At 42.7% G+C, this 13,703-nt stretch overlaps 1 protein-coding gene across 1 annotated transcript in view; it reads left to right on the forward strand.

The window, feature by feature from the left end:
- The first annotated feature begins 341 nt into the window (after positions 1–341).
- Positions 342–13,703, forward strand: part of LOC123931370 (zinc finger protein 432-like) — a 48,946-nt gene continuing 35,584 nt past the window's right edge. Inside the window, 5 exon segments of the mRNA XM_045988380.1 lie at positions 342–455; positions 717–822; positions 1,900–2,083; positions 3,219–3,345; positions 4,514–4,609. Of these exon segments, the coding sequence (XP_045844336.1) occupies positions 2,069–2,083; positions 3,219–3,345; positions 4,514–4,609 (238 nt within the window). The 5' untranslated portion in view covers positions 342–455; positions 717–822; positions 1,900–2,068.

The following is a 13,703-nucleotide window of genomic DNA, read 5'->3' on the forward strand; positions in this document are numbered from 1 at the left end:
TACTTGGCGCCGTTCCCCGTCCCTTACCTCGAGGAACCCTGCCCCTTCAAAGATGATCCCCATGTCATGTCTGCCTTGAGTGAACTCGAGCCTCTAAACATCTCCCCATTTTCCCGTAAGAGCTGAGGGGCCAGGAAGCACGAGGGATTCAGCACGCTCACCATCCTGTCACCGCGAAAACGCGGCCGCCGCGCCTCCAATACGTCAGGTGTGCCAAGATGGCGGCCCCCAGAGGGTCCATGCGACGGGCGCACGGCTGTATGACCTCATAAGGAAGCGCCGGAAACCCGTAATCCGTTTTCCATAGAAACGCGCCAGAAATGCCGCTGACCCCGGTCAGGTGTTCCCGGGAAAGGAGGCTGGGTGAGGGGACTAGAGCGAAGGAAGTTTAGGGAAGTGAGTTGGGCCCTGACGAGGTCGCTGCAGGCTCAGGAGAGACTCCTGCCCGCGAGTAGGTCAGTCTGTGGAGAAGGGTTGGGGAGGAGAGGGGCGGCCTAACGGCCTCTGGGTCAGTTGTTGGTCCCTTAAGTTCGTGAAGGTAGCGAGGGGCGGGTGTGTTTTTGGAGGTGAGCACGGAGGAGTTACTGTATGTAATCGAGATATCTTTGGGGTCAATCGTGGGGGGCCGTGGTTGTCAGTGATGGAATGTGAACAGATTAACTACCGAGAGTCCTGAAGTCAGGGTTTAGAGTCGTCGCTGGTCACTCTCCTTGTAGGTGATTGACAACTGGCCGGGTGGTGTTTGTCAACGAAGGCGGCGTTTGGCGTGGATCTGGAATAATTTGGAGCTCAGTGATCGGGGAACCATTAAGGGAGGTCAATGTATGTGTGTCGCTGGTCTGGGTTTGATATCGTCTGTCTTTTGTGCAGGGTTGTGTGACAACAGGCGTGCATGTTCAGGAACAGTGGCTGCTTGGTGCTTTGGACTCATAGTCGCTCCTGGAACAGAGTTGTTGAATGTTAGCATTCCTCAAAAGCTCCAAGCCCAAATCCATATAATTTCTTAATTTCCATATAATTTCATATAATTTCCATATAATTTATGGAATTATAAATTCCATAAAATTTCTTAATTTCTTTTGGCTCCCCCACATGAGCCCATCCCTTTGAACCTGCAGAAATGAAAGTTTGGGGGGAGATGAACGATTCAGATTTTAAATTAATTATCCTTTTTTTCCCACCAGATTTTATTTATTTATTAGAGAGAGAGAGAGAGAGTACAAGCAGAGCGAGCAGCAGAGGGAGAGGGAGAAGCAGGCTCCCGACTGGGCAAGTAGCCTGATGCGCGACTCGATTATAGGGCTGCGAGATCATGACCTGAGCCCAAGGCAGCCACTTAACCAACTAAGGCAACCAGGCATCCCTAATTAGCCTTTTATTTAAGATTCTGTGTTTATCCTTCTGTGTGTGTGTGTGTGTGTGTGTGTGTGTGTTTACACATATAAAGACTGCTATCTGTATATAAAGCAGTATATAAAGACTGCTATTTTCCCAGTATTTATATTTTTGAGGTGTTTCTTAAAATTTGTTCCTTCCCCTTTTTTTTGGTGTGCTCATTGTTCCTCATATTGAAGTGTATGTAGATAGGTATGTAAAGACTTTTAAAAGAGGTAGAAGAGCAACATAGTTTAAAGGAACAATTCGCTGTTCCTCACTGTCCATATGGCCTCATTTCTGAAATTGATCTGAAAGTTACCTGCCAGGGAGGCATAGTTCTGTTCTGATTCTCCTTTGCCACTTTCCCCATCCTTGTTATCTCTACACATTCAGAGTCTTATGCCTAAGGCATGAATTCTGGGGGATGAATAAAGAGACAGAAATACTGGGACCATGTGTTAAGGTGAGTGCATAGCAAGAGAGAATGCAGCACTGAAAGTAATTTTGTTCTTTGGCCCACAGATCCTGACAAAAAATGAATGAAGAAAAAGGAGGTCCCAGGACCTATATAGTGTCATCTCTGGGCCACTTTTGACTGGTGACTAGATTTTTAACTAGAAATTTAGAGCATATCCGGAAGAGACAAAGACAGAATATTGCAGTTGCTGGCCATTTCTCAAAACAGAAGAAAATGATCAATGCCCAGGTGATTTTTGTCTTGTTTTATTCTCTCCTTTGTTCCCTGATGGATGTGTAGAGGCTTGTAGAAATCGGTTCAGTATCTACAGAGAATTAAAGTTTAAATCTAACTCCAACATTGTCACAAAGCAGAATGAAGAATATAGGGTTCAGGGGCGCCTGGGTGGCGCAGTTGGTTAACTGTCCGGCTCTTGATCTCAGCTCAGGTCTTGATCTGAGGTCATGAGTTCAAGGCCTGGACTGGGTTCCACGCATGGAGCCTACTTTAAAAAAATAAAAAAGAACATAGTGTTCATATGATTCCTAGTAAATAACGAATGTTGGAACACCATATGTAACTGAAGGATCCTCTGGCTTACATTAGCCGTCACACTGCATCTCTTGTGTGCAAAACCAACAGGAGAGAATCATGTTATGTGATATGCAGTGACCGTGAGGAGAAAGCAGAATGGTTCCTCTGGCACTGAGGACTCAAGGAAAATGTTATATTCTTAGAGGTGATGGGGTGGACAGTGCTGTGAGCAGTAGCCTTCCAATAAAGGCAGCAGCAGACTTCCTAGTGCTATTACAGAGTTCCTCAGAGTCTCCTGTGGGAATAGGCCAAGGAAACTTCAGTGAACACAGTTTTCACAGGGGACCAATGCAAGGCTTCATGAATGGGTGGCTGAACTGGCATTAAATTACAGATTTGGCGTTAGATAGTTGCAAGAAATTTTGTCTGGTAAGAGCTCGAGTTATAAGTTCTGGAGTGTTTGCTGTATAACTTCATGTTATCTCAGAAAATGTGTTATCCTTTTCCTTTTTAAGATCTAATTTTTACGTACTCTTCCTTTATTGCTTTTGTTTCCTATATTTGTAGAAATGACTCATGAGTATTTTTAAAAAAAATTATTTGTTTTTAAATTTATTTTCTTATGTATTTGAGAGAGAGAAAACACACAAGTTGGGGGTGGGGCAGAGGGAGAATCCCAGCATCCGCACGGGTAGCCTCCCACCACTCTGAGGTCACAGCCTGAGCCGAAATCAAGAGCTGGACGCCCAAGCAACTGAGCCACCCAGAAGCCCCCCATGAATACCTTTTATTATTTTTTTCTCATGAGGACCTTTTAAAGGAAAAAAAATACACAAACATGTTGTTACAGGAACCGCTGACACTGGAGGACGTGGCCGTGGACTTCACCTGGGAGGAGTGGCAGCTGCTGGCCCCCGCCCAGAAGGGCCTGTACCGGGACGTGATGTTGGAGAACTACAGCAACCTGGTGTCAGTGGGTGAGGACAGCTCCCCTGTGTCACTCAGAGGGTGCCCAGTTAGTGGCCTTTCCGTTCTCAGCTGCTTACACTCCAGAGCCACTGCTTTGCTCCGTTTGCCAGATTCTCAGTGCCTCCTTGGGAATATGATACAAGGGTCTAATGTACTACGACCAGCTCTTACTACCAACACAAATGGTGCCAAACCTGTGGGGTTTTTCTACACCAACAACCAGGTCTCCAACTCTCCAGGGACCAGCTAGGTGTCCTGCCATTCATTTCAGTTCTGCCACTACCCAGAGTTAGCCTCGGACTCCACAGGCTTAAGGACTCAGTTCCACAGGACTGCCCTCACTTCAGATGCCACTGGCCACTGCTGGGTGCCCACTACCCAGGGTACCCATGCTTCAGTCCAGCAATAAATTGGACATTCCTGCAACCCCCTTCAGGCCTGGCAATTTGCTGGAACAGCTCACAGAGCTGGAAAGCACTTTACTTAAGATTACCATTTTATTATAGAGGATAAAACTTGGGAACAGCCAAAAGGAAGAGCTGTATAAGGCGTGGTACAGAGGGAGGGGTGTGGACCTTCCATGGCCACTCTAGGTCTGCCATCCTCCCACCCTTCAGGTGTGTTCACCAACCTGGAAACTCCCAACTTGGTGGTTTAGGGCTTTTTATGGAGGTTTCATTCTGTAGGCATGATTGCTTAAATCATGATTAACTCAGTCTTCCAGTGGCAGGGCCAGGGGCTTGGAGCTGAAGGTTCCAACCTTCTCATCCTGCCAGGGTCTTTGTGGCAACCAGCTGCCACGCTCAAGCTCTACAGGGGTCCTTGCCACCAGTCATTAGTTCACAGAAAGACACTCATCACCCTAAAGAGTCTAGGGGTGTTAGAAGTTCTAGTGTCGGGACCCGGAACTTAGACCAAATGCTCTAACAGAAGATGCTCCTGTCATGGCTGTCACTTAGGAAATTACAAGGGCCTTAGGAGCTCTGTGCCAGGAACCGGGTACAAAGACCAAATCTACATCATTATTTCACAGAATCACATGTGCCCTCTCCTGAAAGACAAGCCTCTGCTTTGCAGATGTGAAAACTGTCTCAGACCCTCAAATGTAGCATTCCCCCATATTGACAGACCCCAGCCCGATTTGGTGAGTCTAAGTGTTCTCTTTTCCATGACTAGGGTATCAAGCCAGCAAGCCAGATGCACTCTCCAGGCTGGAACAAGGGGAGGAACTGTGGGCAAAACAGGAGGAAGTCCCCAGTGGAACTCGGCCTGGTGAGTGAGAACCGGGACCGGGTAACCGGAAGTCGCCCCTGTCAGTGAGAGAAGGCTGGCAGCGTGCTCCTTGTATCTCTCTCCCATAGCAGAACTTTCCTTTAGGTCTTTAGAGGGAAGTTGAACTCTTTTTCTCTTCTGATATCTGATCCTTGCTTTTTTTCATTTTACATCTTGATTTTTGTTGGTTTGCCTAGTTTTCTTCCATGGAGTCTGTGGCTTACCCCTTCTTTGTACCCTGTCAGAGTGTGTGTCCCTATTTGTTCCGCTCCCTGGCTGTGAAATCTGCACCCCCCACCCCCCAGGCCTTACTCCAAAGAGAGCCATGTGAATTCACACCGTTTCTGACTATTGTACCTTCCCGCCCGGCTCCTGCGAAATGCCAGTTGCCCTCCCAATGGTGGGCTCCAGCCTGTGTTGTGCCGTCACAGTAACCTGGTCTCTTACGGGGCATCAGTCCTTTCTAGCTTTCCCCTCCACTCGAGATTCTTCTACCTCTTTTCCATTTTCCCTGCTGAATTCCTAATACTTGAGGCTTTCCTTCTGGCTCATGAATTAAGATCTTTCTGGAAGAGACTCCAAATTGGAGTCTAATTGGTGTCTCCTACACCAAATTAGTGTCTCCTACATACTATGTAGCATTGTGGGTATTTTACCTGCCCAAGATTTCTGAGTCCCTGCATGAGGAGAAGTAATCCTCTTCCCTCCGCCAACAATCCCCTTCCATCTCGTCTGAGCATCAGATTTGCCTTTTGTAAGGTACACTTTACCCCGTCCACACTGCTCTCAGCTATAGCATTCTTGTCTTAAAGGTCTCTGCTCTTTCTGTTCACTGTTTCACTAGAAAAGATGGTTTTATATCCTACATCACTTCTACCCAAAATCAGCTTATGCCTGCCTTGATGGCTTCCTTCATACAGTTAATATTTCCGATTTTCCCTTGGTTTGTTCAAGGTCTTCCCATCTCTCTAAATCATTTGTTTTCCCCATTTTTAAAAGCAGCTTTGAAATAATTCACATAACCTACAATTTGCCAGCTTAGCACATACAATTTAGTGCATTGTAGTACATTGACAGGGTTATGTAACCATCCCCTTAAGCAATTTTGGAAGATTTTCATCACTTTGAAAAGAATCATTTCCAAGGTGCCTGGCTGGCTCAGTCAGTAGAGCATGTGACTCTTGATCTGGGGATTGTAGAAATTACTTAAAAATAAAATTAAAAAAAAAAATAAAGTAAAAATTAAAAAGAAACTTTTCTTTCCAGGCCCCAAGCTCTGGGCAGCCACTGATCGACTTTCTACCTCTAGAGATGTGACTATGTTGGATATTTTATATAATCATAAAATATTTGGTCTTTTGTGTCAGGCTTCTTGCATTTAGCCTAAAGTTTTTAAAGTTCTTCCATGCTTTAACATGTGTCAGTACTTCATTCCTTTTTATTGCCAAATAATACTCACACTGTATGGATAACCACATTTTATTTACTCATTAATCTGTTGATGGACATTGGGTTTTTCCACTTTTTGGCTTTTATGAATTATGCTATGAACATTCATTTAGGTATACACCCAGCAGTGGAATTCTAGAAGCACGTGTGCTTCTAGACTCGTGGCCAGCATTCCCTCCTCCCAGCTGTGGTGTGTGAGAATATGCAAAGAGTATTGCCAACCAGGGGAGCTCACTTGAACCTTTGGCATCCAGTGTTTTTATGGGGGCTCAGTCACACATTGCCTACATGGCTGAACTTTAGTTTTTAGCCCCACCAGAAATCAGACTAATTCCTATAGTCTCCAGTTCCTCTGAGGGTCCAGAGGTTGAAACTGACATGGCATGGCCCAAAGTCTCCTTCATAAACCACACTGTTAGAGTATCCAGTGTCCAAAGGCCCCAGGCAAACAAAGGCAGTCCTATCAGGTAGGACATTGTGAGGGCCTAGAGATCACTTCCCTGGAGTCAATGGCAAGGGCCAGACCTCTCTTTGGGTGAAATTAAATCTTTTTTTTAAAATTTAGGGTGAAATTAAATCTTAACTGAAGGTAACTATGAAAATAAACAATAAAGGGACTAATTTAGAAATAAAAAGGAAATAGAGCTTATGGTTGTGTCGTCAGAATCAAATGACAGCATAATATATACAAAGGACATCTACATTTTGAATTAGGAAGATGCCACTGTGAATTAGGAATGAAGGCATGAAATAGGAAACTGCAAGACATGGTATTGACTACTCAGAATGGCTTGAAGTTAGCTGGACGAAAGAAGCATTAGAAGGTGTCGACGGAAGAATCAGTGGAGTGGACACATAGATAAATGGGAGTATTCACGAGGGTGTGCACTTTTATTGCCAGAATGACTGGATTTGGTATGTGAGTACTTGAGGTAGCATGGTGGAGGCTGTGCTTGGTTTTGCATTTTTTTTTAAAGATTTTATTTATTTGACAGACAGAGATCACAAGTAGGCAGAGAGGCAGGCAGAGAGAGAGAGAGGAGGAGGAAACAGGCTGCTTGTGGAGCAGAGAGCCTGATGCGGGGGCTCGATCCCAGGACCCCAGGATCATGACCTGAGCCGAAGGCAGAGGCTTTAACCCACTGAGCCACCCAGGTGCCCCGGTTTTGTATTTTTTGTAGCTCTAGGTTCTATGACCTTTTCACCTGGACAGGGGTAGTGGAGTAACAATAAGGAACATCTAGATGTTCTAAGAAAAACTGAAGGTAAAGCTGACACACCTTGGTTTTAGAGAAGGAAGTTGTTCCTCTCGTACAACCTGTTGACAACCAAGACACAAACGTAGAGCTACTGAACTAGATGCTGCTGCTGGCAAGTGAGGGAACAGCATATCGGGGACTCTGAAATGCGAAAAACTTGGGTATGATTTCCGTACTGAACGCAGAATGTCATCAGCTTGACAGTTTCTATATCCTGTGCAGGAGCATGTCAGCTTCTTCTTTTTTTTTTTTTTTAAATATTTTTTTATTCGTTTATTTGTTTATTTACAGCATAACAGTGTTCATTGTTTTGGCATCACACCCAGTGCTCCATGCAGTACGTGCCCTCCCTATTACCCACCACCTGGTTCCTCAACCTCCCACCCCCCCCCCCGCCCGCCCCTTCAAAACCCTCTGGTTGTTTTTCAGAGTCCATAGTCTCTCATGGTTCATCTCCCCTTCCAGTTTCCCTCAACTCCCTCTCCTCTCCATCTCCCCATGTCCTCCGTGTTATTTGTTATGCTCCACAAATAAGTGAGACCATATGATACTTGACTCTCTCTGCTTGACTTATTTCGCTCAGCATAATTTCTTCCAGTCCCGTCCATGTTGCTACAAAAGTTGGGTATTCATCCTTTCTGATGGAGGCATAATACTCCATTGTGTATATGTACCACATCTTCCTTATCCATTCATCCGTTGAAGGGCATCTTGGTTCTTTCCACAGTTTGGCGACCGTAGCCATTGCTGCAATAAACATTGGGGTACAGATGGCCCTTCTCTTCACTACATCTGTATCTTTGGGGTAAATACCCAGCAGTGCAATTGCAGGGTCATAGGGAAGCTCTATTCTTCATTTCTTCAGGAATCTCCACACTGTTCTCCAAAGTGGCTGCACTAACTTGCATTCCCACCAACAGTGTAAGAGGGTTCCCCTTTCTCCACATCCTCTCCAGCACACGTTGTTTCCTGTCTTGCTAATTTTGGCCATTCTAACTGGTGTCAGGTGGTATCTCAATGTGGTTTTAATTTGAATCTCCCTGATGGCTAGTGATGATGAACATTTTTTCATGTGTCTGATAGCCATTTGAATGTCTTCGTTGGAGAAGTGTCTGTTCATATCTTCTGCCCATTTCTGGATATGATTATCTGTTTTGTGTGTGTTGAGTTTGAGAAGTTCTTTATAGATCCTGGATATCAACCTTTTGTCTGTGCTGTCATTTGCAAATATCTTCTCCCATTCCGTGGGTTGCCTCTTTGTTTTGTTGGCTGTTTCCTTTGCTGTGCAGAGCTTTTGATCTTGATGAAGTCCCAAAAGTTCATTTTTGCTTTTGTTTCCTTGGCCTTTGGAGACATATCTTGAAAGAAGTTGCTGTGGCTGATATCGAAGAGGTTACTGCCTATGTTCTCCTCTAGGATTCTGATGGATTCCTGTCTCACGTTGAGGTCTTTTATCCATTTTGAGTTTATCTTTGTGTACGGTGTAAGAGAATGGTCGAGTTTCATTCTTCTACATATCGCTGTCCAGTTTTCCCAGCACCATTTATTGAAGAGACTGTCTTTTTTCCATTGAATATTTTTTCCTGTTTTGTCGAAGATTATTTGACCATAGAGTTGAGGGTCCATATCTGGGCTCTCCACTCTGTTCCACTGGTCTATGTGTCTGTTTTTATGCCAGTACCACGCTGTCTTGGTGATCACAGTTTTGTAGTAAAGCTTGAAATCGGGTAACGTGATGCCGCCATTTTTGTTTTTGTTTTTCAACATTTCCTTAGCAATTCGGGGTCTCTTCTGATTCCATACAAATTTTAGGATTATTTGCTCCAGCTCTTTGAAAAATATCGGTGGAATTTTGATCGGAATGGCATTAAAAGTATAGATTGCTCTAGGCAGTATAGACATTTTAACAATGTTTATTCTTCCAATCCAAGAGCATGGAACAGTCTTCCATCTTTTTGTGTCTTCTTCAGTTTCTTTCATGAGTGTTCTGTAGTTCCTCGAGTACAGGTCCTTTACTTCTTTGGTTAGGTTTATGCCCAGGTATCTTATGGTTCTTGGTGCTATAGTAAATGGAATCGATTCTCTAATTTCCCTTTCTGTAATTTCTTTGTTAGTGTATAAGAAAGCCACTGATTTCTGTACATTGACTTTGTATCCTGCCACGTTACTAAATTGCTGTATGAGTTCTAGTCGTTTGGGGGTGGAGTCTTTGGGGTTTTCCATATAAAGAATCATGTCATCTGCGAAGAGAGAGAGTTTGACTTCTTCCTTGCCAATTTGGATACCTTTTATTTCTCTTTGTTGTCTGATTGCCATTGCTAGAACTTCTAATACTATGTTGAACAAGAGTGGTGAGAGTGGGCATCCTTGTCGTATTCCTGATCTCAATGGGAAGGCTGCAAGCTTTTTCCCATTGAGGATGATATTTGCTGTCTTTCATAGATTTTATGAAGTTCAGGAATGTTCCCTCTATCCTATACTTTGAAGCGTTTTCATCAGGAACGGATGCTGGATTTTGTCAAATGCTTTTTCTGCATCAATTGAGAGGACCATGTGGTTCTTCTCTCTTCTCTTATTGATGTGTTCTATCACATTGATTGATTTGCGAATGTTGAACCAACCTTGCAACCCAGGGATGAATCCCACCTGGTCATGGTGGATAATCTTTTGAATGTGCTGCTGGATCCTGTTTGCTAGGATCTTGTTGAGAGTCTTTGCTTCCATATTCATCAGTGATATTGGTCTGAAATTCTCCTTTTTGGTAGGGTCTTTGCCTGGTTTGGGGATCAGGGTAATGCTGGCTTCATAAAAAGAGTCTGGAAGTTTTCGTTCTGCTTCAATTTTCTGGAACAGCTTCAGGAGAATTGGTGTTATTTCTTCTTTGAAAGTTTGGTAGAATTCCCCAGGGAATCCGTCAGGTCCTGGGCTCTTGTTTTTTGGGAGGTTTTTATCACTGCTTCAATCTCGTTACTAGATATCGGTCTCTTCAGGTTGTCAATTTCTTCCTGGTTCAATTTTGGGAGTTTGTAGCTTTCCAGGAATGCATCCATTTCATCTAGGTTGCTTAGCTTATTGGCATATAACTGTTGGTAATAATTTCTGATGATTGTTTCTATTTCCTTGGTGTTAGTTATGATCTCTCCCTTTTCATTCATAATTTTATTAATTTGGGCTTTCTCTCTTTTCTTTTGGATTAGTGTGGCCAATGGTTTATCGATCTTATTGATTCTTTCAAAAAACCAGCTTCTAGTTTCATTGAGACGTTCTACTGTATCTCTCGTTTCTACCCCTTGATCTCTGCTCTAATCTTGATTATTTCCCTTCTTGCATGTGGAGTTGGTTTGATTTGTTGTTGATTCTCCAGTTCGTTAAGGTGTAGAGACAGCTGCTGTATTCTGGATTTTTCAGTGTTTTTGAGGGAGGCTTGGATGGCTATGTATTTCCCCCTTAGAACCGCCTTTGCTGTATCCCATAGGTTTTGGACCGAAGTGTCTTCATTCTCATTGGTTTCCATGAATTGTTTAAGTTCATCTTTGATCTCCTGGTTGATCCAAGCATTCTGAAGCAAGGTGGTCTTTAGCTTCCAGGTGTTTGAGTTCCTTCTGAACTTTTCCTTGTGATTGAGTTCCAGTTTCAAAGCATTGTGATCTGAGAATATGCAGGGAATAATGTCAGTCTTTTGGTATTGGTTGAGTCCTGCTTTGTGACCCAGTATGTGGTCTATTCTGGAGAAGGTTCCATGTGCACTTGAGAAGAATGAGTATTCTGTTGTTTTAGGGTGGAATGTTCTGTATACGTCGATGAGGTCCATCTGGTCCAATGTTTCATTCAATGCTCTTATTTCTTTATTAATTTTCTGCTTCGATGATCTGTCTATTTCTGAGAGAGGCGTATTAAGATCTCCTACTATTATTGTATTCCTATCAATATGACTCTTTATCTTGATTAATAGTTTTCTTATGTAATTGGGTGCTCCCATATTGGGGGCATAGATATTCACAATTGTTAGATCATCTTGGTGGATAGTCCCTTTAAGAATTATGTAGTGTCCTTCTGTATCTCTGACTACAGTCTTTAGTTTAAAATCTAATTTATCTGATATGAGAATCGCTACCCCCCGCCTTCTTTTGAGGCCCACTGGCATGAAAGATGCTTCTCCATCCCTTCACTTTCAGTCTGGGTGTATCCTTAGGTTCAAAATGGGTCTCTTGTAGACAACATATGGATGGGTCCTGTCGTTTTATCCAATCTGCAACCCTGTGTCATTTTATGGGCGCATTTAGGCCATTCACATTGAAAGTGATTATTGAGAGATAGGTTTTTATTGACATCGTGTTGCCTTTGAAGTCTTTCTGTCTGTAGATTGTCTCTATATTTCTGTTCAATGATATTCTTAGGATTTTTTCTCTTTTATAGGACCCCCCTTAATATTTCCTGCAGTGTCGGCTTGGTGGTTGCATAGTCTTTTAAGCCTTGCCGGTCTTGGAAACTCTTTATCTCTCCATCCATTTTAAATGTCAGTCTTGCTGGATAGAGTATTCTTGGTTGCATGTTCTTCTCATTTAGTACTCTGAATATATTTTGCCAGTCCTTCCTGGCTTGCCAGGTCTCTGTGGACGTTATTCTAATGGGCTTTCCTCTGTACGTAAGGAGCTTTTTTGTCCTAGCTGCTTTTAAGAGGGTCTCTCTTGAAACGTAATTCCTCATTCTAACTATAAGGTGTCGTGAGGACTTTCGAGAATTTAAAATCTTGGGAGGAAATCTCTCTGCCTCTAGTACATGAACGTTGTTTCCATTCGTGAGATTGGGAAAATTTTCATAGACAACTTCTTCCACTATATCTTCTAGACTTCTTTCTTTTTCCTCCCCTTCAGGGATTCCAATAATTCTGACGTTGGAACGTTTCATGGCATCGTTTATTTCCCTGATTCTGTTTTCATGGCTTCTGAGCTGTTTGTTCCAGGCTTCCTCCTGATCCTTTTTCTCTATCTGTTTGTCCTCCAGATCACTAATTCTATCTTCTGTCTCAGTTACCCTAGCTTTTAGAGAATTTAGATTAGATTGGAACTCATTGAGAGCATTTTGAACATCATCCCTGGTGGCTTTCAGTTCTGCCCTAATCAATTCTGTTTGGTCATCCATGGCTTTCTCCAACCTAGCTATTGCCTGGATAATTGTTAGTCTGAATTCCTTTTCTGACATATTGTCTATGTCGATAGCCATTAGCTCTGTTGCAGAAGGCCCATTCTCTGTATTTTTCTTCTGTTGGGTATTCCTCCTCCTAGTCATTTTGGAAAGAGATGACTGAACAGATGCAGCTGGACTTATCGATTGTGGTGCAGTCAGTGTGCACCCTGGAATGCTTCTGTGCAATCAGGATTCCCCACCCAAATGAGAGAAAAAAGAAAAGAAAAAGAAATAGAGAAGAAGAAAGAAAAAAATGGGGAAAGAAAAAAGGAAAAATAAAGAGAGAGAGAGAGAGAGATAGGAAAAAAAGGGAAGATAAAAGAGAAGGCTCAGCCCGAATGGGCCCCAAGGTAAGATTTATGAAGTATACAAACAAAAACAGACAAACAAAAAGACTGATAAAAGTATATGACAAGAGAAAAAAAAAATATATATATATAAGCAAAAAAAAGGGAAAAACCTCATCAGAAAGAACCCCAAGTATAAGATTTATATATTATCAGGACAAACACAAATTCACAGAAACACTGAGAGAAGGAAAAATTGGGAGAGTGGTTATAAATTATCAGTGTGGGTGAGGAAGGTTATTTTGATTCTTCCTGAAGGTGTCTTGATGTTTTTGTTAAGGGACTCAACTTTCCTAAGTTACAGGGGGATTAGAAACTGGTTTGCCTATAGGGGTAGCATTGATTGGGGAAAGGGGATTACCTTGAAGTTTAACTTTATATGTATAGTAGAAAATAAAAATTAAAAAAGAATAAACTAGACTAAACTAAGTTAAAATTAAAAAAGAATTAAAAAAATAGAAAAGCAAAAGAAAAACACGGGTGTATGTATCAAAAAGTTCAGGTTAGAAGGTTATTAAAGAATTTGATATACTGGACATCTCAGTGTGGTGGTAAATAGGTTAAAAAATTATCTGTATGTATAAAAAAAAAGAACCAGAATATTGGTAAAGAGTTCAAAATAAAAGTTGTATTTATGAAGTAGTGGTGGTTGTTCTCTTCTAGTCTTTTTTTTTTTTTTCTTCCTTCCTCGTTGGTTTTCTGGGGGAGGGGCCTGCCATGTGGGTTTTCAGACAATGATGTTCCCTGAGTTAGGTCCTCCCGCTCCCCTCAAGGGGGTGAGCTCTGAGGAAACTGTTTTTTTCAGGCTTTTGTTCTCTGGGGGTTTTTATGTTCTTTCATCTGCTTTCTCTC

The sequence above is a fragment of the Meles meles genome, chromosome 19 (assembly GCF_922984935.1).
Source record: "Meles meles chromosome 19, mMelMel3.1 paternal haplotype, whole genome shotgun sequence".
NCBI lineage: Eukaryota > Metazoa > Chordata > Mammalia > Carnivora > Mustelidae > Meles > Meles meles.